Source organism: Cygnus atratus, chromosome 6, assembly GCF_013377495.2.
Source record: "Cygnus atratus isolate AKBS03 ecotype Queensland, Australia chromosome 6, CAtr_DNAZoo_HiC_assembly, whole genome shotgun sequence".
NCBI classification, from domain to species: domain Eukaryota; kingdom Metazoa; phylum Chordata; class Aves; order Anseriformes; family Anatidae; genus Cygnus; species Cygnus atratus.
This window is the reverse complement of record NC_066367.1, coordinates 11,115,366-11,141,044: the sequence shown is the minus strand read 5'-3', so window position 1 is coordinate 11,141,044 and position 25,679 is coordinate 11,115,366. Positions and strand designations below refer to the sequence as shown.

The 25,679-nt window shown below is 44.7% G+C and overlaps 1 protein-coding gene across 15 annotated transcripts in view; it reads left to right on the top strand.

Moving 5' to 3' along the window:
* Positions 1–25,679, top strand: part of LOC118258970 (histone deacetylase 4) — a 251,621-nt gene that overhangs the window by 88,539 nt on the left and 137,403 nt on the right. For 13 of the 15 annotated variants that reach the window (XM_035568171.2, XM_035568120.2, XM_035568146.2 and 10 more), the window contains exon 3: positions 6,532–6,603. The exons of the other annotated variants lie outside the window; for them this stretch is intronic. In XM_035568171.2, the coding sequence (XP_035424064.1) occupies positions 6,532–6,603 (72 nt within the window). The remainder of the gene's footprint in view (positions 1–6,531; positions 6,604–25,679) is intronic. 15 annotated transcript variants of the gene reach the window in all.

Genomic DNA, 25,679 nt, shown 5'->3' with positions numbered 1-25,679 from the left:
CGAAAGAATGTGGTTGGGATATCTTCTTAGATGCCAAGTGGTGCCTGTTTATCCTGAACTTACTGTCAGCCTTCTTGTTTTGCCTGAGGCTTTTTATTGATTAGGCACAGAGAAATTAGAGCTTCTTTCTATCTTGGCTTGGAAGGCATGGAGGCGAGCTTTTGACCTATATCCACATGGGGAAAAAATTAGTCAACATTTGGTAACTGCCTCATGAGGTGTTTAATGCAAAGAAACAATAATCAAAAAGCTGGGGAGGGACTCTTTGTCAGGGGTTATAGGGATAGGACAAGGGTAATGGCTTTAAACGAAAAGACAGGTTTAGATGAGACTTACATAAGAAATTCTTCCCTCAGAGGGTGGTGAGGCCCTGTCCCAGGCTGCCCAAGGTGCCCCATCCCTGGCAGTGCCCGAGGCCAGGCTGGATGGGGCTGGGGGCAGCCTGGGCTGGTGGGAGGGGGCCCTCACCGTGGCAGGGGCTGCATTATATGGTTTTTAAGGCTTTCCAACCCAAACCATTCAGTGATATATGAAAAAGTCTTGGGGCTATTATTGTCTTTCCTCAAATGCAAACAGGCTAATGTAAAAATTACCAAGTTCTGCAGACTGCCCATCTCATTTTCTGAAGTCTTTTCTCAGAGGTTTCTCCTTGATTGCCTGCAATTCATCTTCTAGTGTTGAATCTAAAACCAAGGGCAGCGCTTTGGCCAAGGAGGCTGTCACATCCCTGAGTAATTACCTCCCGTGTCTTGCATATGTGCCTGCTAATGCATCCTGGAATGAACTTGTCTTCTGCATCAGTGCCAAATGGTGGATTCTCAGCTTGCAAAGTGCTTCAGCTTTCCTTTTCTTGTTGCTTTGCTGGGTATTTCTGTCTTGTAATTGTACACTTCACTATCGTTACGGTTATTATTTAGGCAGGAGGGATCTACTCATTTGTGATTGAACCTTGCATCCATTTGCCAACTTGTCACTGAATTCTGCTTCTCATGCTCCAAAGTGTGACCTCTCTGGTGTGGAGTCACAGCTGAGAATTAAATGATATTTAATGCTTTATCAGTAAATTGAGAACTCCTGCAATATGCTGGGTATAATGTATCTAAAAGCAGGTGGTGACTGAGTGGGCTTTTTAACCAGGTGTGCGCTTGGTTTAGGGTCTTTCATGCAGACCTGACTTTCTTATTATGTGCCCCTTGTAACCTTTCAATGCTTTTTTAAATAAAAATTGGTTAAAAACAACAAAATAATAATAAAAAAAATAAAAATCCAACACTTTGCTAGGCAGATATATTGCCAAAGAAACAAATTGGTTGCCTGCCTTCAATTTCACCTTGATCCATCCACATTGCTTTTTCTGTTACCTTATTTCTGTGCTGTGTCTTAGAATCCTCCTTTATTTCTAGAGGAAAGAAATAATGCCCATTTACTGTACCTCTTCCTCCTGCCTTTCTCCCCTTCTTCCCTTGAACTTTTACTTTTTGTGGCTCTTCATGACCCTATGCTCTGTGTCCTTTAAAGTCAACTGTTGGCTGTTCATCACTTTACTCAGGGAGTTCAGGTAGACCGGGGTGATTTGCATAAGGTTTAAAGATCTGAATATGTGAAAAACTATTTAAATAACCTTTTCTAGTTCTGCCCTGCTTTTTAAAACTCATCAGAGTTAATTATGGGAAGGCTGCTTACAGTTTTCTGTTGGAAACAAGCTAAGAGCTCACTGAATGCTTCAGCCTTCTGTTTTGTTCATTATCTGTCCTTTTTCTTTTTTTTTTTTTTTTTATGAAGGGGGGAGGAGGGAGGAAGAAAGCTCTACTTCCCTGCCCTTGTCTAATTTGGTTTTGCCTCGGTGGTTGTTCTAGTTCATTTTGCTTCTTCATCTTTTCTGTATTTTTTTTATCCTCGCATGTTTCTGTTACTGCTGCATACTGTTGTAGCCATCTTGTCTTTGTTTCGCTATTTTCAACATGGTTAAATCCTGCAAGCCCAGCTACTACATAAAGTATCCTTGGATATATTTTTAAAGTAACTTAAACAACTCTTTGGAACGGTTCAGTATGGACTGGGATAAAAATAAAATGTTCAAGTTCCCATCGATGAATAATAGCTTCATCTCATTAATTAATGAGTAGAAATACCCATCTGAAAATGAAGCTACACTAAATGTTCCCTAACTGGAGCCATAAATCAGACCCGCTGGTGCATGCCTCCTTTTCAGACGTGACGGACTCTGCAGTTTGTCTCCTCCTTGCGTGCTTCGCTGTGGCCTCCTTGCCTACCTCTGCTGGCTGCCCTCATCCATACCCAATGGACGTTGATTCATCTACTGCCAATGTTTTTAGTATCTGAGGAAACGCTTGTCTAGGGGAGAGTATGAAAGTATTTTGTAGGTGATCTGCTTTGCCTCGGTACTGTTCCGACCCAGGCTCATGGCAGTAGGAATGCCAAACAGCGCCTGCACGGTTTGACCTCTTTGCGCATTCTCCGTTGCCTGCCCGCAGCAGTAAGACGAGCTGCTTTCCCTCCCTGCCCAGGTTTTCAGGATTGCAGAAGCACCCTGTGATCCCTTCTAGGCAATAACAAGGACAAAACTGTAGATCTGTGTGTGGCACGGATATTTTTAGCATCTTCTGTGAGTTTTTTTTTTTTTTTTAGTTCTGTAATTGCCAAGGCTGTCTCTATAAATGCATGGTGAAGCTTCTAGAGGGTTGGAGCTGAATACTTTGTAAAGGAAGGAGGTGGGGGTAAAACTTTTATTTTTGCAATGGAAACTGATTGTAATCATTTCGGCATTTGCAGACCCAGACCAGTTTTTATCTTATTGCTTTTTATTTTTAATAAATGCTGGCATAAAACATGTGTTTCTGCTGTTGCACAAAGGTCAGTTATACAGCAATTGACTTAGGAGAGAGGCTTCAGTAATGGGGGTAAGAAGAAAACACAGTATAGCAGTAGCTGCAAACATGCTTTTCTTGGGGCTTAGGCACCCCCAGGTGACCAGTTTGGCTCCAGTGTGATGATACATTGGATCTGTGGAGCTCTGTGGTTGAACATGTAAAACAAAATATTTTTTTTCCCTATTTTGAAGGTACGTGGAGCACAGTCACAGCATAGGACTTCCCTTCCCCAAGTCAGTTCTCATTTTTTTTTTTAAACAAATAATTTGAGAATTTGAGAATTGTAATTTTTTTGAGAATTCAAGACCATTTTAGTGCAATTATGGCTTTAAAATCTTCCTTCAGACCTGTATGAGAAACTCTTCTTCTTGGAAGTCTTACGGTTTTTTGGTTGGTTTATTGTTTTTTGGTCAGCATTGTGTTGGCAGTAGATACGATGCTTTGTTAAAGGCAGGGTTATTTTGGCTTTCTGAACAGATTGATCACCTAGTGTCTTGAAATTAAATGACTTGTTTGGTTTTGTAGCATCTTCATCTGGCTGTAGGAAGCTGAGGAGACAATAGGAGCATTTATCTGTTCTGAGAGGTGAGGTTTGTGTTCTGTTCTTTGTGGCTTTGGTTTCGGGCTCAGGTTTATGGCTGTCGTATGGACGGTCAGCTACCGGCTGAGCTCACTGAGCGCGTGCTGCAGGGTTTTAAGCCTGAGACACTTGGCTCGCTGATGGGTGGAAACGCCGCCGCTGTGAGCAGTGCAGACACCGGGCAGCCGCCGTGGTCCTGAGCAGAAGAATGCTCTGCATTGAAGGTAGCCGACTGATGTAGGATTGTGATTTTTTTGGAAGTCTCCTGCAGTGTCACGACAGCAGGTGCTGCCTGCAACCAGATTGACTCTGCCTGTATTTTTGGAAGTGGCGGGAGTAAGGAGTGTTGGCTTTGCCTTATGGCTATTGGGATGCTGCTGGGGGAAGGACAGAAGAGGAATTCCAGTTTGGAAAGCTGGGTTGCAGAACATAGGCTTCTCTTGAACATGCGCTATTTCTACAGTGAGGCATAGCATCTGTATAAAACGAGACTGAAGTATCTCCAGAGTGCTGGCTTTTCACTGCTGTTGTGCCTTGTAGTAATAGAGCGTGCATTAACAGGGAGTAATAATAGAGCAAAACGTGAATTTGTTTGCAAGTACTTCAATATAAAAATAAAAACAACCCTCCTCTAGATTGCTAGAAAGCAAGTAAGCCAGCCTTCACCTCCATGGGGTGACCAGTTTGTGCTGGCAGCGGGGTGTGTGCTGTGTTGACACTGCCGGGTGCATGCTCTTGGCGTGCTCTGGGTGTGAGCTTGCTCATCCCTCAAGAGGAGGCAAGTGATCTGCCAGCTTGCATGTTTAAACCTCATTTTAACCTCTCTTATCCATACTTGTAGCCTAGGAGAAGAGGTGTTTTGTGCAAATATATCCTGACAAACTGCCTCTTTTTTTTTTTTTTTTTTTTTTCTTACCGGTAGAGACTATTTTATCAGTTAATGCAGTGAATAGAGAACCTCTGTCTTGCCTGGTTTGGTTTTGGTTGAGTGTTTAGACTTCAGTACTTTAAAAGATATCTTAAATGTTTTTCCGTGATTAGTCTATTATTCATTTTTGCAGCAAAGATTGAAGAGACTGTTGGTTTGGGCTTTAAAACTAGTTCAAAATGTAGGTACTTTATTTCCTAGAATTAAAAACAAACACAGCTCTTAAATCCCCACTTACCAACACATTTGTTAGCGATCTCCGATGCTCTGGTGAGACTTAACATGCACAACAGTGCCGGGAGGAAGTCCACAAACACCAAAACAAAAAGCCTGTATCAGTTTGGCCTGCACCGAAATGGGTCTCCTGCTTGGTGCAAGTCCCTGTGCGCCATGACTTGCTGCTGGGGCGGGAGGGCTCCTGTGAGCTGCTCCCAGCCCCATCCAGTCTGGCCTTGGGCACTGCCAGGGATGGGGCACCCACAGCTCCTCGGAGCAGCCTGGGACAGCCCAGCAGCCAAGGTGATGCCTTCCTGGCGGAGCACAAAATCCTCCGCACTCAGGACGAGGCACAGGCTCCTGGGGCTGCGCTCACCCTGTGTGCTCCCTCTTCTCGGATGCGTGCCCTGGCTGAGCCGCAGCCTCTTTTGCCGTAGACCCTATTTTTCTGCTGTTTGCAGTCTTTGACGTGCACTGACTACTGGGTTGTGAATTTGGGGATATCGATGGCTGAATGTTGCTTAAAGTAGGAGTGTTTGGCTCTGTCCCTTCAGTCCCATTTGCTGCTGCTTGTGCAGGTGAAGCTCAGCTGGCCAAGAGCCGTCCCAACGCCAGTAGATGCTGGGTTGTCTGCTACAGTGCAGCGAGGCCAGCCACTCCTGGCTCTAGCAGTAACAATCCGAAAGCAAACAATGTGTAATGTGAACAACCTGTTTCATCTGCGGGACAATAATTAACTTGCTTGAGAAGGAAAACTCAGCACGGTTGTAGTTCAGTTTATTGACATACTGCCTGAGGCTGCACTGATGCTTGAATATGGTCAGTGGAGGCAAAGCCATGCAGGTGTTGGAGAAGACCCAACCATGTTTTCTCTCCAGGAACCTGAAATGGAGAAAACAGGGAGAAGTGTGATTTTTTTTTTTTAACACTCCACTGACTTCGTAACACTTTTATAGTACTGAACTGTCCTTCGCTTTGACTGAGAGATGGGATGGATTCTTTGATGTCTCCAGACAGGGTTTGGCTTGATTGTATCTGTGCTGCAGCGCAGAACACAGCAACACGTTAAAGAAGTGAGACAGAACTGCCAAAGGTGTGGGTATTTACAGTGGAACAAATGGATTCGAGATGAAGTTTTCTGTAGTCAAGTATTCATAACCTAAGTATGGAAAACATACCGTAGTGAGATGTCACTCACTTGAATTTAGTGTTATTTTTGCTTCAGCTTTTATTGGGGGAGAGGATGGGAGGGAAATGGATGACTAGAAAATCTGGTCTGGCAGTCTACAACAGTAGGTATCATGTTCTTCTGTTTTAACTCTACTTGAATGCAAGATATAATCTTCGAAATATTTTAAATAGAGAACTGCTTCAGCAAGATGGATTTCTGCATATCATTTACAAAGTATGTTTTTAATGCCTTTCTGAAATCCAAACTTATGCAAAATGGGGCTCGTTATGCATGTCTATGCATTTTAATCTCCTTCAGTGATTTGTCAGTTTTCCTTAGCATTGCCTTGGCATATTACAGCCATTCTTCAACTTCGCTTCACAGGGATGTGTTTCTGCCTTAGCTCTGCTCAGTTCTTCTGAAGAAGGAATGAATTGCTGTTTAGGTATTGTATGGTACGGTTTGTAAGCTGATGTGCCTATTTTCTTGGATTGGGATCAGTACCAGTTGGATTTAAAGACCAGGAAAACCCGAGCACAATTTGGGCTACAGTATCTTTTATTTTCTGCTTTAGAGTAAGCAGCTGCTGTCCTGTTAATGTTCTTGTTTCTATTGATTTGTGCTACTTGTGTGTTTCTGGTTTGCATTGATAATTGGTTAGTGATTTTTTTTTTTCTGCTTGGAATGCCTAAAATAGCTCAGCTAACCAAAGAGTTGATGTGATATTTTTTTTTTCTCTTTCCAGATGGGCTTTCTGGCAGAGACCAGCCAGTAGAGCTGTTGAATCCACCTAGAGTGAACCACATGCCTAGCTCTGGTAAGAAGAAACTTTTATTAAATGTTGTTCCTATTCTGGGAATGCAGTAAAATATTCTGCAGATCTATCTTACAAGTGGGAGAGCAGAATGCAAATGCAAAATGCTGGAACAAAGTGTGTCAGAACTTGCACACATCTACTTTCCCAGGCTGGGCAAGTGGGATTTGGGAGTGGAGGGAGAATAGAGCACAGCAGTCTTGGGAGGCTTAAATATCTCAGCCCCCACCCTCGGCAGGGGGCTAAGGAGAGACTAACCTGGTTGGAGCTGGTTGTTTTTGCTTAGAAAGGAGAGGACAGGAGAACAAAGCAGCACCTTACGAGTGTTTTCACAGCCTAAAAGGAGAACTGCAAAACAAAGTAGGTTTTTTGAGTTGCTGCTCTTATTAAGGAACAATCTCCTTGTGTTGGAATGAGCAAAAAGTCAGAGCCAAACACAGGCTGATCAAAGCATATCATGCTGGGCTCTTGGCTATTTGCTGTTCTTCCCTCTCCTAATGATCCCGCTATGCTGTGTCCTGTGTCTTGTCCTGCTGGTATGAAGCAAGCAAAGCAGCCAGTGTTAGTCCTGGAGGCTGGCTGCTTCTGGTGGGGCAGAGGAGGGAAATCTTTTGGCTCACAGTTGCAGCACTTCAAACAATGGAAACAACAGTTTGCATCAAAATACATGAAATGCTGTGGAAAGCAGTCTGCTGCTTTCTTTTGTATTTCCACCTTCTCTCTTCCAGAAGTGTTTTGTTTCCAGGTGCAAACAGAGATATTTATACTAGGCACGATTTGATACATGAAGCATTATCTACTTTCCAGGTAGGAGCTCGAGTTTTCCAAAAGCCCAGCTTTCTCTGCACGGTTGCCTTCCAAAATGCCTTTAGGTCCTTTTATATTAAGGAAGAGATCTTGCAGAAGATCTAAGTGCTTCTGGTAATGCAAGTTGGAAAAATGTAAACGAAGCTTATTCAAAGCAACTTCAGTAGATGGGGGGGGGGGGGGGGGCGGGAAATGAGCTGTGACCTAACCTACATTTTTGTAGACTTACATGTGTATCTGGAGAAGGAAACTTGTAAGGAGTTAAGAGCTATTGTGTTGGAAAAAGGAAGAGATCATCATTACCAGGTACAAATGCTTGGCTTCAGATTCTGAGAAATCTCTCTTCACTCCATGTGCTCCAAAACTTGTCTGTCAAGTAAGGGAGGTTATATTTTTCCTAACCCTGAGAGAGATTCTCATTTTAAGACTTCCCTGGTAACATGGGTCAACTTAAAGATTTTCCTTCACGTTTTGTATCCACGTGCTAGATTGAATGTTGTGTGCCTGGTCAAGTGCACGAGAGGAATCACATTGCTCTCTTCTACGAGCAGGTCAATGGCCAGTACCATGAATGTGGGATGGATTTTAGTCCTTTTGGAATTGTTTTCATTGTTGCTTGTAGTGTTTTGCGTTTTCTTTAACAATATTTCAGGAAAAAGGCTGTGCACTGTGTTTATGTGGGGTGGCTGTGGTGGCAGGGGCTGCAGGGAGGCCCTCTGTGTCCCGTGTGAGAGCAGAGCCAGCTCCAGACTGTGAGGTTCATGAAGGAGGGCAGGAGAGAGGCCCCTGGTGGAGCAGGCTGTCCCCCTGCAGCCCACGGGTCCCACACGGAGCAGATCTCCACGCTGCAGCCCGTGGAGGAGCCCCCGGTGGAGCAGGTGGATGTGGCCCGGAGGAGGCTGCGGCCCATGGAGAGCCCCCGCAGGAGCAGGCCCCGGGCCGGAGCTGCAGCTTGCAGAGAGGAGCCTGGGCGCAGCAGGTGGACGTGGCCACGTGAGAAAGGCCCCAGGCTGGAGCAGGGGCAGGCAGCGAGCACCAAGGAGCAGCGCAGACACATCCCAGGGCCTGGCCGCAGCCCCCATCCATCGCCTGCTGCCCTGCGCCGCTCACTGGGGGCAGCAGGTGGAGGAGGGTGGCTGGGGAAGGCGGCTCTGGTTTGCTCGAGGTGCTCGCTGCCTGGCTCTGTCCTTGACGGGAGCTGCCAACGTATCTCCCCGTCTGTGCCTCGACTCTCGAGCCCTCTTCCATCATGTTTTCTACCCTGGTCCTTTGAGGAGGGGAGTGAGAGAGTGGAATGGTGGAGCTCTGCTGCCCGTCAGCATGAAACCACCATGGGCTGATGCTGGTTAGCAGCCTGGGTAGCCTGATGCCAGAATTCGTTGTGCCTGGACTCTGTTTTCCCCAGACGATAGGAGGTTGCTTTAAGGTGCTGCGAACTCTTCAGGATTTACGGAATTCTCACCTTTTGGACTACATTTTGAGTATGTTCAATAGCTCAGCAGTATGCCTGCTGAAAAACAAACAGCTAGACATCAAAGGAAAGCTGTGCTTGTGCTGAGTGGGCATAATGTGTGATAGGCAGTGATGTCTCTTTGTCAGATGACTCCTAGCAGCATTTGAGCCACGGGGATTCCTGTCTAATGCTGGAAAACTCAGGCCAGACTGGACATGTATGTGGTGGGCAAAGGGTAGGAGAGACTTCTGGGGTGGGGGGAGTGAAAAATTGACCTTGCACAAGAAGCAGCATTAGCTCTGGGCAGCGGTCACCCTGGTGCTATTCACTTGGGATCCTGTGCTTACTCAGTTTTCCTGAACTTTTGAGGTGTCTTTTCAGCCTTGCAGCATGTACCTGAGCTAGAAATGTGTATCTTACATATTTTTCTTGTCAGAATGGTAATTAAAAGGTGGAAGCACGGAGTTTGGCAAAAAGCAGAAAGATGTTTTGGCATGTTTGTAAATGCAAGCAAATACTACGAACCTTGTAAGTGGCTTATCAGCTGGCTTATAAGTGCCTTTACCTATCTGCCTTGATATATATAGCCTGCCTATACCTGTGTATCTTGATGAGTTTTAAAAAAAGGGTTGTTGAAAGTTGCCGTCAAGCTGATGGACTTGGGCAAACCATTGTTGTGTCTGTTTTTTATCATTATTACCTATAGGAAGTTTGCTGCAAGTCCTTCTAAGAGAAGAAAGGAGAAGAAATACCAAGTATTGCCCTGGAAAAACAAGTTATGTATGGGTTTGTGGGGTGTAGCACCAAGTCTCAGGCATGGCTGAAATAAAGGTGTTGAAAAACAGCTTAAGAAAAAAGAAAATGCTCAGTCATGTTTGGGGGTATTCCGCTTAAAACCTTAGCCCATCGTGGTCATGGTAAAGCGACTGATTTGTAGCCCTCATGATGAACGAACTCATTGCTGTGTGGCAGTGGACGGTGAGCAGCCTTTATCCCCAGTTATACTTGAGATAAAATCATTGCGGTGTGTTTGTAGGAAACCGAAACATTTTCTCTTTGCCACAAACCAAGCAAAGTTTGATCCATGGTAGTTGTTCTTCTCTGACGTAGAAGGGTGGCAAAGGGATGTAAAATACCCGAGGCCTATGCATGCTCTGTCCTGTGGCAGCATCTCAAGTATGGAATTCAAATCTTTAGAGCATTTCTATGAAACCATTTTCGGAGTGAATGGAGTAGAATGGCATTCAGTCAGCAGCAAGGTGTGTTTTTAAGAAGATTAATTTTCTCCTTTTTGCATAAAGTAAGAATTAATTTGAAGAAAAGAAACATTTTCCCCTTTCAGAAATGTATCATCTATAATTGGTGCTTCTGAATTTTACTTGCATGTAAAAGGAAAACAAGACAACCCCCCTACAACCCACATCTCGCTCGGGAATATTATCATCTGTTCGATAAAACCTGTTCATGCTGCTTTCTCTTTTTGCAGCACCAGAATATTACTGCGCCTTTAGCCTGGGGTAGAAAAGGGGATAAATTGTTGAGGTTACTGTGCAGTGTTGCTTTTCCTGAACTTCTACTTGCAGAATTCAGAGATCTTCAGAGGAAGGACCTCACAGATTTCAGCGTCTGTGGTCAGCAGAAGATACGTGAGCACACAGGTGGCCACTGCATGTTTGGGATCAGTTGCAGTGGACCACTTCCAAAAGTGTGAAGGAATTGTCCTGCAAATGAGCATATCAGTTTTAAGTATTTTGTGTGTTTTAGGGTATTTTTCTTCTTTTTGGCAGTGAATTTACACAGCCTGCAGCCAAGGAGACAGATTCATATGGGAGGAGGAAGGGATAGAGTTCTCTTGTCCTCTTACATTTTTTTTTTCTTCTGTGCTTTTAAAATGAGATGCCTTTTCCTTAGGGCAAAGCTGGGGAGCCAGTCTTAAAGACCTCAACTGTGCAAATAGCTAGATATGTTGTAGATAGTCCTCTTAAAAACATCACTTATGTACTGTTGAAACCATCCGCCAGATTTGATCAAATAGGTCTCTGTTAAGCGTATCTTCAGTATTAGAATGAGTTTCCTTTCTTTATAAGGCTGTACTTACGGTACTTTGGATAAACTGAAAAGACTTATGTGAGGTAGTTTCCTTGTCAGTATAAACTTTACAGTTGCTCATTGCGTTGCAAGTGAATACAATCCTAAGTAATTTCTTCAGTATTAGAAATATGAAGAGCTTGATATCTGTGACACATGAAAAAAATGTTAAATAGCAATATGATGTAAACTAGTTCTCTTTAAACTTAAAAGCTTTACTTTAAGTAGTGAAACTGCAAATTGGGACTAACAGTCTGAGCTGACCAGCTGCGTTTCCCCATTATGCTGGTCATGGTGTAACGTGACATTCTGGGGTTACCTGTGGGTGTAAAGCACTTAACAGTGCGTTTATTGAATTAGGAAAGAAATTCCCCTTCCTGTGGCATTCCCATTGGCTTTTCAAGGTTGCTTCCCCAAGCTGTGCTAGAAGCAATAGTGATAGTCACAGCACTTTTTGCTGCGGTTCAGTGCAGCTGACAAGTAATTTGCATTGTGGCATTCATTGCAGAGCACAGATGCTGCATGGAGAGGTGGAGGAAAAGCAGCCAGGCTTGTTGCCCCTTAGGTGAAGCCTTCTCTCTGGGAGTGCTTGCAGATCAGGTGGAAAGCTGCTGCAGGGCTTCTTGAGGTGGTTCTCCAGCTGTCATCTGCAAACCCCTGGTGGTCTGCGAGGCCATCGTGCATGTTAGGGAGCAAACAACGGTGGTCTTCTGACAGGTTTTTGCAGCTTGATTGATAGTAGTCTCCTGCAAAGCGTTAGGAGCCAGTGGGTTAAACAAAGCTTGGGGATGGCAGCTGCTGAGCAATTTCTGTAAGAGCTCAGCTTAAGGGGGGGTGTCCTAGTGGTGGCAGTGAGCTGATGGCCTCTTCCACAAGTGGCTGCACCCTGCCGTCCTTCCAAGCCACGGCAGCTGGACGTGGTGCCTCTGCCCAGCCCTGGGGGCTGCTCGTCCCGCATGGACCTGGCGCTTACAAGAGCAAATGCCGCATGATGGGGCCCAGGGCATCACGCCTGAGGCTCCAGCTCCTTGCTTTTTCTTCCTCCTGGGTCTGATTACCCAGTCTCACTTCCACGTTGATTTAAAAAAAGGCAGATGTGTGTATGAATGAATGGTCTGCAAGAGCCTCTGGACTAATATTGTTACATGCTTTTACAGGCTTTTGAAATCAAAGACTAATCCTGGCTTCGAAGAGGAAGGAGTGGTAGTCCAGTTGGCCCAACAGAGCAGAATACCGTGTCTTTGTTAATTTATCCCTTCAAAGTAAGGGGATGCCCTCTCACTGCACTGGATTTTCAGATACTGGCTTAGTTTCTATAACGTGTCTGCTTCAAAAGCCCCTTCACAGAGGTACCAAATCAGCGTGGTGCAGTGGGGCTTTGAAGCGGGTTCAGATTGCTGGCTGGTCAGCCAGGATTCGGGGCTCCCGACAGGCTCATGCCTCTGCAGACAGGAGCTTGTTCGTCCTTGTTCACACCAGGACGTGTAAGAATGGGGATGTATGGTTTTATCAGGCTCCGGAAGCATAGCTCATGTTTTGAAAGGCTAGTCCTTTAGTGTTAAAAATATTCTTATCTGTTCTCCACGGAGTTGGGGTAGGGGGGGCAAATCATTATTAAAAGTGAGGTCTTCAGAAATCGTTTAAATGTCAAAGCCATACACTAAGATTGAGACATTGTTTGCTTACTAGCTTCTTGTTAGCCTTTGTTTGCATATTTACAAGCTGCAGCTATTCTTGTCAGAATAGTGTATTAATTACTGTATTAATTTTACCACCGTTAAGATGCTCTGGCATAAGACAGTGAAGAAATGGCAGGTTAATGTACCTTGATAGTACATTAATGTACCTCTGTAAAACCAGGTTAATGCCTGTTGCAGTAAATACAAGGTTATTTCCTTGTATTTACTGTATTTTGCTATTTACTAACCTATCAGCACAAAATGCAGCCCCTACAATGATAATAAAAGAAGTGTATTTCTAACTGGAAGCAGTAGTGAAGTTCACCTTTGTAATTCATTGTTCAGCAAGGAAAACATTGTCTAACGCTTCAGCCAGCTCCCAAATTTCCCCAGATGATTTGCTGTATTGTTGTGTTTTTAAAAAGTTGCAGCATGCCCAGAATGCGGTCAGCAAACTGGAGGTTATTTATGCAGGACGGACGAGTGAATTGGCACATCTAGAGACTCTAGGCAGCTCCCTGCAGAGCAGCAGGGAAGTTCAAGCGTTAGGACCTCTTTCCTTGGTTAATACTGCACCATAACTCATGTTTTGTTGGTCGTAATCATAGGATAATTTAGTGACTCCAGCTCTGTGGCAGCACAAGCCCATGCTTTGATTGTGTGTGGGGATAGATACAAGACACTAGTCTTTTTGCCAGCCCATTAAGCACTCTTAGTGTGAACTTAAGCATTTGTGTACGTGAAGCTCCAAAAATCAAACCACTTTTCCTATGGCTTTGGGTTTTCTGGAGTGGGGACCATGTGGGGGCCTGCAAAAACATGGTCCGTGGATGTCCTGAGTTTGTGGAGTAGGAATAGCAGGAGCCCGAAGCTCCTAAACTCTATTTTGTTGTGTTTTGTCTTGGAAAAAATATTTGTCGCTTCCTTTCCTAAGCACAAGGAAACAGTTATTAAATGGAGGAGGTGGCATGAATTATTAATGGCTTGTTCCTCTTCTAAAAGCTGAAAGCCGGACTTAAATCTTAAGCGTGCGAGTACAGAACTGTTTTCTTTGATGAGAGGTAACTGGCAGGAAAGTTTGCTTTATTGCAAGACCCGACATGCTATTTTTCTTTATTCTTCCCTCACCTTGTTCAGTTTATTAATTCACAGTGATTGAATATAGATTTCCTTAGATTTCCTTAGTTCTGAATGTTCACAGTGTTATTTTCAAAATAATCCTTCTCCCGCTTGCCCTAGCAAGGGGTGCTTCTGCTTTTGTACAAAAAGCAGGTGAAGGAGGGAAGAGCCTTTGAATGCGTGACAGTATTTATATTAAACTTTTCGACTTCTTAGAGAAGGAGGAGATGGCAAGATACGAGCAGACATTTAAAGGCTCACTTGAATTGTTAATCAGTAATCTGTTCCCATTGCCTCTGGCTCTTCTAAAAATAACAGTACTGTGCAATGAATGAAAAGTGATAAATATTTCATGGAAAGTTGATCATGGATTGAGGCATTTCTCAGTGGAAAATTCTGCGTTTTTCAGATGTGATCTATCAGTGACTTTGCCATGTACTGTTTTCCATGTGTGTAATGCAATCTATGTGTGTTTTGCCTGGATCTGCAACCCTAAAGAGGCTTGGAAATGAAGATAAAGCCTGTGTGTGGTGTTATTTTTTTTCTTCTCTTACATTTTCCAGGTAATGCTGTTGTCCTATGGCTTGTAACAAACATTGTGCTTCTTCTAGTTAGGAGACAAGTGTGTGTGTTTCCCTTCGAGGGCTGTTAAGGCTTCTGGACAGTCCCGACGCGCTGTCCTCACCCGCCAGCTCCTCCTGATGCCTGCTGGTGGCTCTGCCCGTGAACTGGAGGACGAGGGTGGAGGAGCTGCTGAAGACTGCTTCATTCGCAGCGTGTTTGCTTTGATCCAAGTTCCCTTCTCATTGGTGCACTCTGTACTACGGAGCTCCCCAGAGTGCTTTACGCCAAAATGAACTAGGGATAGTTTATTGCTACGGGGGAGGTGGATGCTGTCGGTCTGTGCCCAGCGGCCACGTGCATTCCCAGGGTTTTAGGAATTCCTATTCTGACACAAGATGCATTTAACAAGATCCTAGAAGCTCTTCCCCGGTGTATATTGATTTTCAGGACTGTATTTGGCTCTGCTTTTTCTTTGGACAGTGGAGGGAATATCAGGTGAATGGCTTGTGCAGTGATGCCTAAAATCATCCAGATGCTGATCTGGAGAATTGCTGTTCACTGATTAAATAGACCTTTACTTTCCCTTTCTGTTACTTTTTCCACTTTCCCACCTGCTTCCCACCCCTGCCCCCAAAAACCCACTCCATACCCAAAAATGGCTTGGGCAGAGACATAGTTCACTGCGTAAACAAATAAAAAGTGTAACCTAGTTACTTCAAAATGGAAAACCCCAGCAATGCTGACGGGCCAACTTAACGTGAGACTACTGCCAATTTGTAATGACCTAACTTTGTTTTGCCTTCTTAAGTGTTCGGGTCTTGAAAGATGGGATGATGTCTTCAACAAATAGGGTCTTTTGAGAGCTGGATTGCAATGTGAGCACTTCAGCTCACCTGTACGGTTTCCTTCTGTGTATCCTTGCTTTCCTAAATCACTGACTCTCTTGACTTCTCCAAGAGTACCTGTAGGAATGTCGTCCTCCTTCCTCGCCATCTTCTCACTTTCAAACCATGTCTGTCACCAAGCAAATGGGACATCAGGATTTTCAGTTGTGGTATGAATGCGGAATGAACTCAGAAGTTCATTCACACTACAACCACCTCATTTAAATTTATGGTTAGTGCTGAATTAGCATTTGCCATTTAAATGGCTTGATCTGAGGTCTACCTTAAGCCGGTGTCTCCTTTAACTTGAAACAAGTGCTTATGATTAAATATCTGCTCCTTTGGCTTAACTAATATCTTGTGATTTAAACCACTCAATTGTTACTACTTTTCCATCTGTTTTTCATTCAAGAAATTGTGTCATTGGATGATTCATTCATATTTGATTAGAGATTTCATTATAAGCTAGTCTTAAGTTTTTATGATCTAATAAAAGGCTTTGGAATCACTGACTTGGAACTGTAATTGTAATATCATGCAGAATAAATGTACTGCACATTTTAATGATACTTTGCTATATATTTTTTATGCTGTTGCAGTTCTTGCTATTGAATTGTGTAAGGTGGATTTGTTTAAAAGTTCTTAACGAAATTCAACAACTGACCATTTCCACTGGACAGAGGAATTCTTCATAAGCTGTTGTATCAGCTCTCCAAGTTGCACTGAAGGGCACAGTTGATGAAATTTTGGTCAAAACTCACTTTCCTTAACCCATACTTGTAGTCCTGTTCGTTAAGACAGTCATGCTGTAATGATATTATGAAGGTCTTTAAGATCCTGAGTTATTGAGGTATCATGTGCATTGGGTAAGTGATATATGGAAGGCTTTTATTTTCAATAAGGAGAGTGGATCTGCCACCAATGTGCAAATTGCTTCTTGGATGAAATAAATTAATGCACTTCTTTTTTAATTTCTACTAAAACTCGACTAAGCTGTTAGAATAGGGTGTTTAAAATAATATTTTTTTAAAAAAGTATTGCAAGGGACTGCATTTGCATGCTTTTTTTTACTATTCCAAAACTGCCTTAAACTTTTAAGTATTTTTCAGTTTTGTAATAACTTATTTCTGTCCTTTAAATATTGAAGGAATTACTTTATTAGAAAAATATTACACCAAGTTATTTTCTGCTGTACTTTTTGTAACATTTGATCTGTACAGGGAAACTATCAGGGTAGTTTTTGTTCCTCAGCCATAATATATTTTTCTGAAAATGATTGCATACAGGATATTATAAACCGTATTTATTGTGACTCAGAGATCACAAAAAATGACAAACCCCGAAAGGTACAGAAGGAACACACAAACACCTGTGTAATATCTTAGAAAAAGAATAGAGAATGCTGCTTGGCTGGCCTTCCCTGAATCGAGCCGTGAGAAAATGGCTGCACCTCATCAGTGCTGCTCTTGAGAAGCCAGGTCTTGTCGCAGACATTGCTGACAGCTTACATTCAGCTCTTATATTGGAGGATTAATTCAAATTGGCTCTTCTAGTTGTACCAGGACAAATAGGCTGGCACCTCGTTCAGCGTGGGCATTTCTATGTGACTGCTTGAGCAGAAATTGTGGCTTCATGGCAAATGTCACCGGGACCCTGGGATGGGAGCTGCAGAGGGAGCAGGGAAGTGATGAAGGTGCAGCTATTTTGGGGTGAAGACAAATGAATGTTGTTAAGAGAAACTGGGTGGTCTGCATGTATCTGGCAGCAGGCAAATGACAGGCAGAGAAAATTCTTGTCTTTTGACCATCTGGCTGGAGGTCAGGTCTGTTCTGGGGTGCAGAGGGGTTTCCAGGCGATACACAGAGGTTGAGGAGGTAGGATGGTATGGTTTGTACCCATCAAGAGGGGTTTGTAGCCTTAGGCACAGAGGTTGGAGTACAGGTGTGTTCCCTGCAGACCTCTGGGGGAATGGTTTTTGCACAGCTTTATACTAAAAGCAATGTATAGTTTATACAGTTCAAAAATCTCAGACGAGCATGTATCCCCATCCGCAAGGCAAATTAACACACAGGTGTCTGCAAATGGACACCTAATCCTTGCAAACCACCTTTGGAAGCGGATGGACGTAGTGAGACTCCCTTGCATAACAGCACCCTGGAGACCTGGCCTGTAATCTCTGCATCAGGGCTGGGCTTGTTTGAGCGGCGCTTTGTGGCATGTGTGTTAGAAAGGCATCCAGGCCTTTTTCTGAAGGAATACGATAGTTCCTCACATGACTTAAAAATATCTGTGATTCATTCCAGCGGTTCATTACTCTGGAATGAGGAGGCTCTGCGTTTGGTGCCAGCTTACTCTGTGACCTTTGGCAAATCACTTGGCTTTTCTTCTCTTCCCCTAAAATCGGGTTATAACAGTATCTGTCTGTCTTCCTAGGGATTTGCTGTGGTTGTCACCTGCACAACACCTGCAGCAGATAGTAGGAAATTAAAATTAATTTGGTCCGAGTCATATCCAGGTTGTCGTCTGGGCACCCAAGCTGGAATTGGTGTTGGTCTGCTTTCCGTCTGTGGAAACTCAGTGTCCAGGATACAAGTGTGAAGATTGAATTGTTGGTTCTTTGAGAAAATCAGTTATTCCATACTAAGCCTCGTAGTAGCATCGGGTTTATGTGCAGTAAATTTAAGGGTTTTTCCTTGTTGTTTTTTTTTTCTTTTTGCAGGCTTTTGCTCTAATATAATATAGATTCTGGTAAATGTAATATATTGACTAATTCATTCCATGGATGTATTTTTATGCACATACACAATGAGTTCCTATTGAGTAAATAATGTATTGTGGGAGTGTATGAGTTGGATGGAGGTAAAAAGAATTTGCAGGAAATAATCTGGGCTTCTGAACTGTTGGAAATGCAGGGAAATGGGAGAATGACAAGAACTGAAAAAAAAAAACCTTGTCTGAGGATGAAAGCCATAGCAATGTTTGGAAGATGTTTAGAATATTCTCAGTGTTAAATCAGCACCATGGGAGTTTTAAATGGGGAAAAGTTGAAATGTTGGAGGCTAAAGAACGCTTCAGAGAAGTGGCAGTGGTTTCCTGCGTTTCAGCGTGTTTTTCTTCTTTTAATACAGTCTGTCTGAATTCTTTGTTCTTGTACTTTCTTTGAACTTGGAACATTTTGGCCAGACTTCTCCTGATAGTTGCCATCCTTAATTGAAACAACAGTAACCTTGCTGCTGTTTAAATGGAGGCTTTTGGAGACCTGAGCGAAATACTGCACTCATACCTTATTTTGACAACTAACTTAATAAGAGGCTAAAGCTTTGCGTTTCACAACTGATTAATCAGAAGTAAATGCAGTCGGTGCAGTCTGAATTTTATTCTGATGCCTTGAGCCAACCAACAGGAACCGGCATTTCCTTGTGTTGCGTTTCCCATAAGCTGTCTTATTTATAGCTTACTGCAAGGGGAAGGCAGCGTAGCTAGTGCCGAGATAAGCCCGGGGGCCGGAGGAGCGTTATCGCACCCGCGCGCGGTGTCGGCGAGGCCGCGGCTGGCCGGGGCGCTCCGCTAGGCACGGGCGGCTCCAAGCCCTGCAGCTGCCCCATCGCGTGCGAACGTCGTCGATTTTGGGGAAGGGAGGTGGGCCGGGAGATCTGCGCCCACACTGTTAAAGGTGCGAGCAAGCACCGTCTTGTCTTGTACCAGGGCTCCAGGGCACCAAAATCTCTCCAAACTTGCTTTCTGGCTATTGTGGGTGTTTTGCAGCGCCTCTTCCTTATCTGTTCTTGCTCTGTTCCAAGCTGGGTTAGCAATCTGCTCATATAAATGTATATATTTCAGAAAGCATTTCCCACATCAAAAAAGCTCTCCCCAAATCATAAAAATTCATGGAAATACAGAATCATTTGGGGTGGGAGGGACCTCAAAGCCCACCCAGTGCCACCCCTGCCACGGTGAGGGCTGCCTCCTACCAGCCCAGGCTGCCCCCAGCCCCATCCAGCCTGGCCTTGGGCACTGCCAGAGATGGGGCACCCACAGCTCCTTAGTGCAGCCTGGGCCAGTTTCACCACCCTCTGAGTGCAGAATTTCTTCCTTTTATCTAACCTAAATCTACCCTTTTTCGGTTTAAAACCTCTACCCTTTGTCCCAGCACCACACTCCTCCTGACGAAGCATCCCTCCCCAGTTTCCCTGTAGCCCCCATTAGGCACTGGGAGGAAATGTCGCAGAGCAGGAATGTTGAAATCCTGGTTCCTCATGGTCCCCCTTTGGCTTGCTTGGTTGGGACTGACCCAGCAGGGCTGTTCTGCCTTGCCCCACAGTGGATCTGGAGGCTCCGAGCCAGGGAACACCTGGGTCGTGGTGGTGCTGAGGGGTGGTCGGGGCACAGTGTGTGGCGAGGTTTGGTCAGACAGGCTCTGGGTCGGGGCATTTCAGCCTGGCTGGAAGCTGCTCCAGCAAAGCTCGATGGCATCTCCTGTGCACAGGGACAGCCCCTTCTCAGCCACCACCGAGGGCATGGCCCCAATGGAGCAGGGCTGCAGGCCCCAGGCCTTGACTAGGCCCAGTGTGAGCCCCACCTGGAGCTGTTTAAGCCCCATCCGTCTCCTGGTTCCTCATCCTGTGAGCCCACAGCCCTGAGGTGCTCCACGTGTGTTTCGGGTCCGGGGGTTGCCGGGGCCCTCCCAAGCAACATGTGGTCACTTCCTCTTGTGCAGGCACTTCTGTTCTGTCCCTAAAAGCTGAGTCTTGGGCACGCAGTATTAGACGAGTGGATGTCCCTTGGGCGTGCTCTTCAGTTGATGCTGCTCAAGAAAACACATGAAAGCTGTGTCATGAGTGTTTTCTGCATAATCTCGCCTTTGATCTCTGTATTGATGATAATTATTTCTCATATACAGAGCTGATTTCTTTTTTAATTTTGGTGCGCAATCACAAGGAAAACATTCCTTAATCCTCTTGGGTGTGAATGATGTTCATGTTTCTTTCTGACCTTGTTAAGCCATGACACCTGAAAGTGAAGGCATTGGATTTTATTCCATTTTGTGTGACGATGTCATGATTTTTAAACGTTTCTTCAGTCTGTTTAAAAATAAAAATGTGTAAATCCATTGTAATGTGTGGTGCTTCTCTTGCTCTCCCTCTGGAATGCAGAGAAGAATGGCTGAACTGTACCATGAACCCTCTGACAGGCAGGTACGACATCATTAGCACAGGTGTAATTATGACCCCCCTATTTCATTAGTAAGATGTCTTTTACTGGTGGGGAAGAGGATGAGGGCAGAGCAGGACCCTTTCAAATGCCATGCTCACGTTGTAGGGCTTGCAGGAAGGGGGACCATGGAAGCTGGATGGTGCGCTAGTCTTGTTTGGAGCAGAGATCTCCTTTTAGGAGGAGACAGCACGTAGACATCACATTAACACAACTCTGTCATGCCAGGACTGGTGTCAAAGTGGACAAATTACTGCTGCTTTGCAACTCTGCCTGCCCATTTACCCAGGGTGTTTTGGGGCTCTTAAGGCACAAGATGCAGATCTGGAAGCCAGCAAGAGGAGCTTTATTCTTCCATTTCTGAAGTTGTTCAGTGATGGTAAATGTTTTCATTTATGGATTTTATTTTTTTCTTGTTAGAAGAAGGTAGAGATTCAACGTCTCAGGATCAGAAATAGGTTTATGATGGTATTTGTGATCTACTGGCAGGAAAAAGTAAGCAAAACTAATTCTTGTTCTTCTGACAGTAAGCCAAGGAACTGGTATGCTTGTTATTTAAATTGGAAGTTTCTTAAGATGGTATTAGACCTGCCCCATCTGTCTTAGCACAGGCTAGATGGCAAAGGATTTTGCTTAGTAAAGTTATGCTGATAAATCAGAGAGCTGAGTGTGACAGTAATTCCTTTTAGCTAATGTGCTGTAGAGCTCAAATATGATGTGAACGTGGCACACCTAGGTCCTGGGGTCCGGGAACATTTTGACCTGATTCTTCCAACTAGTCAGAAAAGAACATGATTAAACGGGTGGCAGATATCTGAAAGTATCAGTGAAGCATCCCCTTCAGGGTGGGATTATACGTGCTCGGTGGCTGCCTGCCTGTATACCCAGACCAAGATGCAGCCTGAGCTGGAAGCGCTTCCTGCCTCTAAATATACAAGAATGAAAAAGCTTCTTCAGGAATCCGTCTGTCACTTGCATGAATTTCCTTAAAACATTTTTGAGCAGGCTTTATTAGCGTGTTTCTGAGTGAAAGGTATCATTCTACAAGCTGAACAGGACTGGCCACGCTGCTGCTGGCAGCCACGGGGCATTCCCAAGTGGGAGCAGAGGCACAGCTCGACGGGAATGCTAAGCTCTGTCCCCTGAAACTTAAGCAGGTCGTGCAGTGCAGGTTTGCACCGCCTCTGAAGTGTCTATGTGAGGCTACTAAACCTCACAAGTTATGTTTTGGATTTTAAAGCCAGTTTATTCCAGAGAGAATGGCTCCCCCTCTGCTTCTCCTACCTTAGATAGTGTATGGGATCTAAAAATGCAGCCAGTTTTCCCTGGTAGAAAACGCATCGTGCAGTTTGGCAAACTGCAAGTGGGGGAAAAAGAGAAAGTACACATGTACGCATGCATACGTCTTTCCATCACTGTAAGTATATATATAGATACAAAAAAATAAATTTTCTTGCATATTATGTGTAGATCCCCGTAGGTGAGATTATCATGCCCTGAAGCAGTGCCACACAAAATCTAGATTTTTATCCTCTATTCTTAGCTGTATTTTTCAGACTGTGGAGTTACAAACCTGTAGGAGCTGGCGGGTTGTAAGGTATTGGTGTGAAGGAGGCAGGAAAAATGGCTGGAGAGGAAGATGATTGAGTCAGGCCTGTGTCAGAAGTGTCTTGGTCCAAGCACAGCCCAAGAGAAGCTGGAGAATCGCCTGTTTTGCATCATGTGGATAATACCACAAGATGATTTTGTACCTTGGGCCAAACTACTGGAGTGGCAGAGCCCCAAAACTGGTTGCAGGTGATACTGCAGAAAAAAATGGGCGGGGCAAGATGTGTCTAATCTTCAATAGTGTGTGAATTAACATACCTACCCCTTTATGTCAGGGCCCTTGGCCATCAGCACTGTGTAGGAAAAAAACTCATTGACTCGTCTATTATTTGCGTCTTACGCCTTAGACCTGTAAGTGGGGGGAAAAAAAAGTACTTTGGCTTGAAGCGGCTGTGTTGTGACAGGATAACGAAGGTGAGTAATTTCTACTTACAGCTGCTCTGGAAAGTGAAAGGATCAAAGCTGGAACACTTTCTCTTTGGGCGCTAAAAAGTAATTGCGTTTAAACTGAAATTACCAGCACTCTTGCTAGAAAAAGATTTTCTCCTGAAGTGCTCCTGCCCTCGCTGTGGGGAGCAGCAGAGGACTTTTCCTGATCATTTGTGTGCATTAGGTTCTGGGGACCGCTCGGTCGCTGTGGCTTGCTGGCAGTGCTGCTGGGAAGCTTCGCGTTGTGGCGTACCTGCGTTGCCTTAGAGATGTTGAATTGCACAAGGATTACTCACTGGGGTCAGTAACAGTGACTGCATATTTGAGGTTGAATGGGAAGCTTTCACTTCTAATGCCTTTTTTTTTTTTTTTTTGGTGTGGCGTAAAGTGTGGGTTGTGATTCTTATGAAGTCAGCGGCATTGTTAATGGTGCTTTGTGGGGGGGAAGTTTGTTGCCAGAAAAGCTAGGTTCCCAAATTATCCCTTCCTTATGCTGCTTTTAACGCGTTGTCTGCACTCCAGGCAGGCTGTGCAAGGAAATCCAGGTCTCTGCGACTACGGTAATGTCCACAGAGTGCTGGTAGGCTGTGAGCACTGCGATACACATCTGAAGTGATAATTGTCAGCTGGTGGTGGGATTGAGGATGTTGTACTGCAGCCCCAGATAGAGCCAGAGGATGGGGAAATCTCATTCTGCCGGGATTCAGGAGGGATGTTACAGGGGAGGAGGAGCACTTGGAATGGCTGAACTCTACTTGGTCAGGCTCTGCCTTACCTCGTGGTGCTAAAAATAAATAAATGATCTCCTTCGGGACCTGCGGTGGTGGTTGGCAGCTGCTTGTGCAGCACCATCACGGTCCGGTGCAGGCTGCAGCACGTGGGAGTTGGGGTGTGCTGGGGGGGGTGACGGGGGCTTTGTCCTCTTCTCTTTGGGGAACAGCGGTTTCTTGGTAATGCACGTGTGCATCTCTGCCCTCTTGTCATAAAGTTAATTAAACTGCAAGGGAAAGATTATGGTAATTGGTCTGTTTTGTGTGTCGGAGCTCTTGGAATGTCTCTGTAACCCTCTGTGGGTGCACCTATTTGTTGAGTTTTTTGTCTTTTTACCAGTCAGCTGTGTTATGAGCTAGGCAATGTAATTAGCATGAATAACGGAAAAAAGGACACCTGAAATAACTTTACAGTACTTGTTGCTCCTGTTATATACTTTAATGACCCACTTGATAGTTTTTCTCCCGAGTGTTTCAGAAATTAAGTGCTACTCAGCCAAGTGGTACCAGAGGGAGGGCTGAGGAGGAATTGTGTTGCTCTCAGCAGCAGCACTTTCTGTTGCAGCATGGGCAGCACGTGCCCTCCGACAGGACGGCGTCTCCTCTTCTGCAGGTAAACATGCCGTGTCTTTATCTGGGGCAGAAAGGGGGGATGATGCCCTGCTCACACACGTCCTCTGCAGATGCTGCTCTGAAATTCTGCGGTTGTCTTTGTGGAAACAGCTACTGCTCGTAGGTCGATGGGTGGTTTCGGATTCATGCTGGCAACGCTCGCTTGTAGAGCTTCGTGGCTGGGCATGTGAGCTTGCAGTGTGGAAGAATAAGGATTTATCAATTTTAAGCTTTTCATTTCTGATGGTGTGTGTTTTTTTTTAAAGGGAAGGGAGCGGGTATTTGAAATGAAAAATCAGTAGTAAAAAAAAAAAGTAATACTAAAATTGCGGAGATCTAGAATGAAAGCATATGAAAAGGTTTAACTTCAGTTTAGATAATTGCTTCGTCTTAGCCTTGATACGTGATATGGTAGTGTCCAGATGCTGGTAAGAGATGGAAATTAAATATCAGGAAAGGCATTGGCTAGGTTGACACAAATATCAAGAATCCCAAATAAGCAGCCAAGAAACCCATCTAGCTTTAAGTGAAGCCAAATATGTACAATATCTGTAATTAGCTTTCTCTCATTATGAGGCAGAGCAAGAGAGAGGGGGTAATTTCACCTTGTTTGGTATAACAGGGAATGGGGGAACCACTGCAGAAATTCCTGGTTCATCTTGATTTGGGAACACACGAATTATACCACCATGCTTTAAACTTTCTGCTCCTGAAGCCAGCTAGGGGGGACCCCGTCGTTCAGTACAAAAAAAATAAGTACAGTACACAAAAAAATAAGTTCAGTACAAAAAAAAAATATCTTTACAATCAAAATGAAAACAATACACATGGATCCTAAAATGAAAAAAGCAACCCACGAATTTCTATTTTGCATAGGGCGTATATGTTCACAGTGATGACACAGTGTACATTGGTCTTGTGCAGAAAGAGGCTGGTTTGTATTTTGAGCAATGGTGGCAGAGAGTTTGGAAGTCGGCTCTTAGGAAAAGGCTTCTGGTGTCAGACCACGTATTGCAGGTCTGGGGATGCTCTTCTGCCTTCCCAGAGCATCACGGTGAACGTTGGCTTCGAGATCCCCAGCTCGGCTCAGCCTCTAATTACGGCATTGTGATTAGCACCTTCTGTGATGCATGAAATCTGCCTGGCTTGGGTTCCTGCTGGATTCCTGTTTCTGGTTTTCTCTGTTACTCCTTGTGCTATATCCTTTTTTTATGCTGTCTTTGCGCTTTTTTCTTTTTATAGCAGAATTGCTTAGGGCTGATTTTGCTGCTTCAAAAGGGGCAAAAAGCCTTTTGAGGGTGACTGCCTGACCCGCTTCCGTGCAAGCGCTGCTCCTGAAGCAGCAAAGCTGTGAAATGTTCAAGGGGTCTGGTCAGCAGCTGGGAGATCATGGGCTGCCTCCGCATCTATCAGTGCATCTCTACGGCCCTGGGGCTCCTGCAGGACCCGGAGAGATGAGGGAGCAGCAAGGCAGCCTGAGCATGGGGCCCAGACCCCTTTCTAGTGGCTGTGGTGCTGGGCTGGATGCAAAGCTGGCATTGCCACCACCCCATGAGGAGAGGGACCGTCTCAGCTGGTTTGCTTGCTTTCCCTTTGAAGTCCAAGCCTCCAGCTTCCCACACCACAAATAGTCTTAGAGCACAGTTCTCAGGGCACTTTCACCAACAGAGGAGGGAATTGGGATTTGACTTAGATGCTACCAGTGCTGCTTGCCACCCCTCCTTCCCCCAAAAACATTCACTTACAGGTGCGGGCTGTACATTTTCAGGGTCAAAAATATGGTTTAGTCATACTTAAGGAAAATCATTTGTTGGATAAATTCTGCTGTGAAATTGGGTTCTTGTAAAGAGGAAAC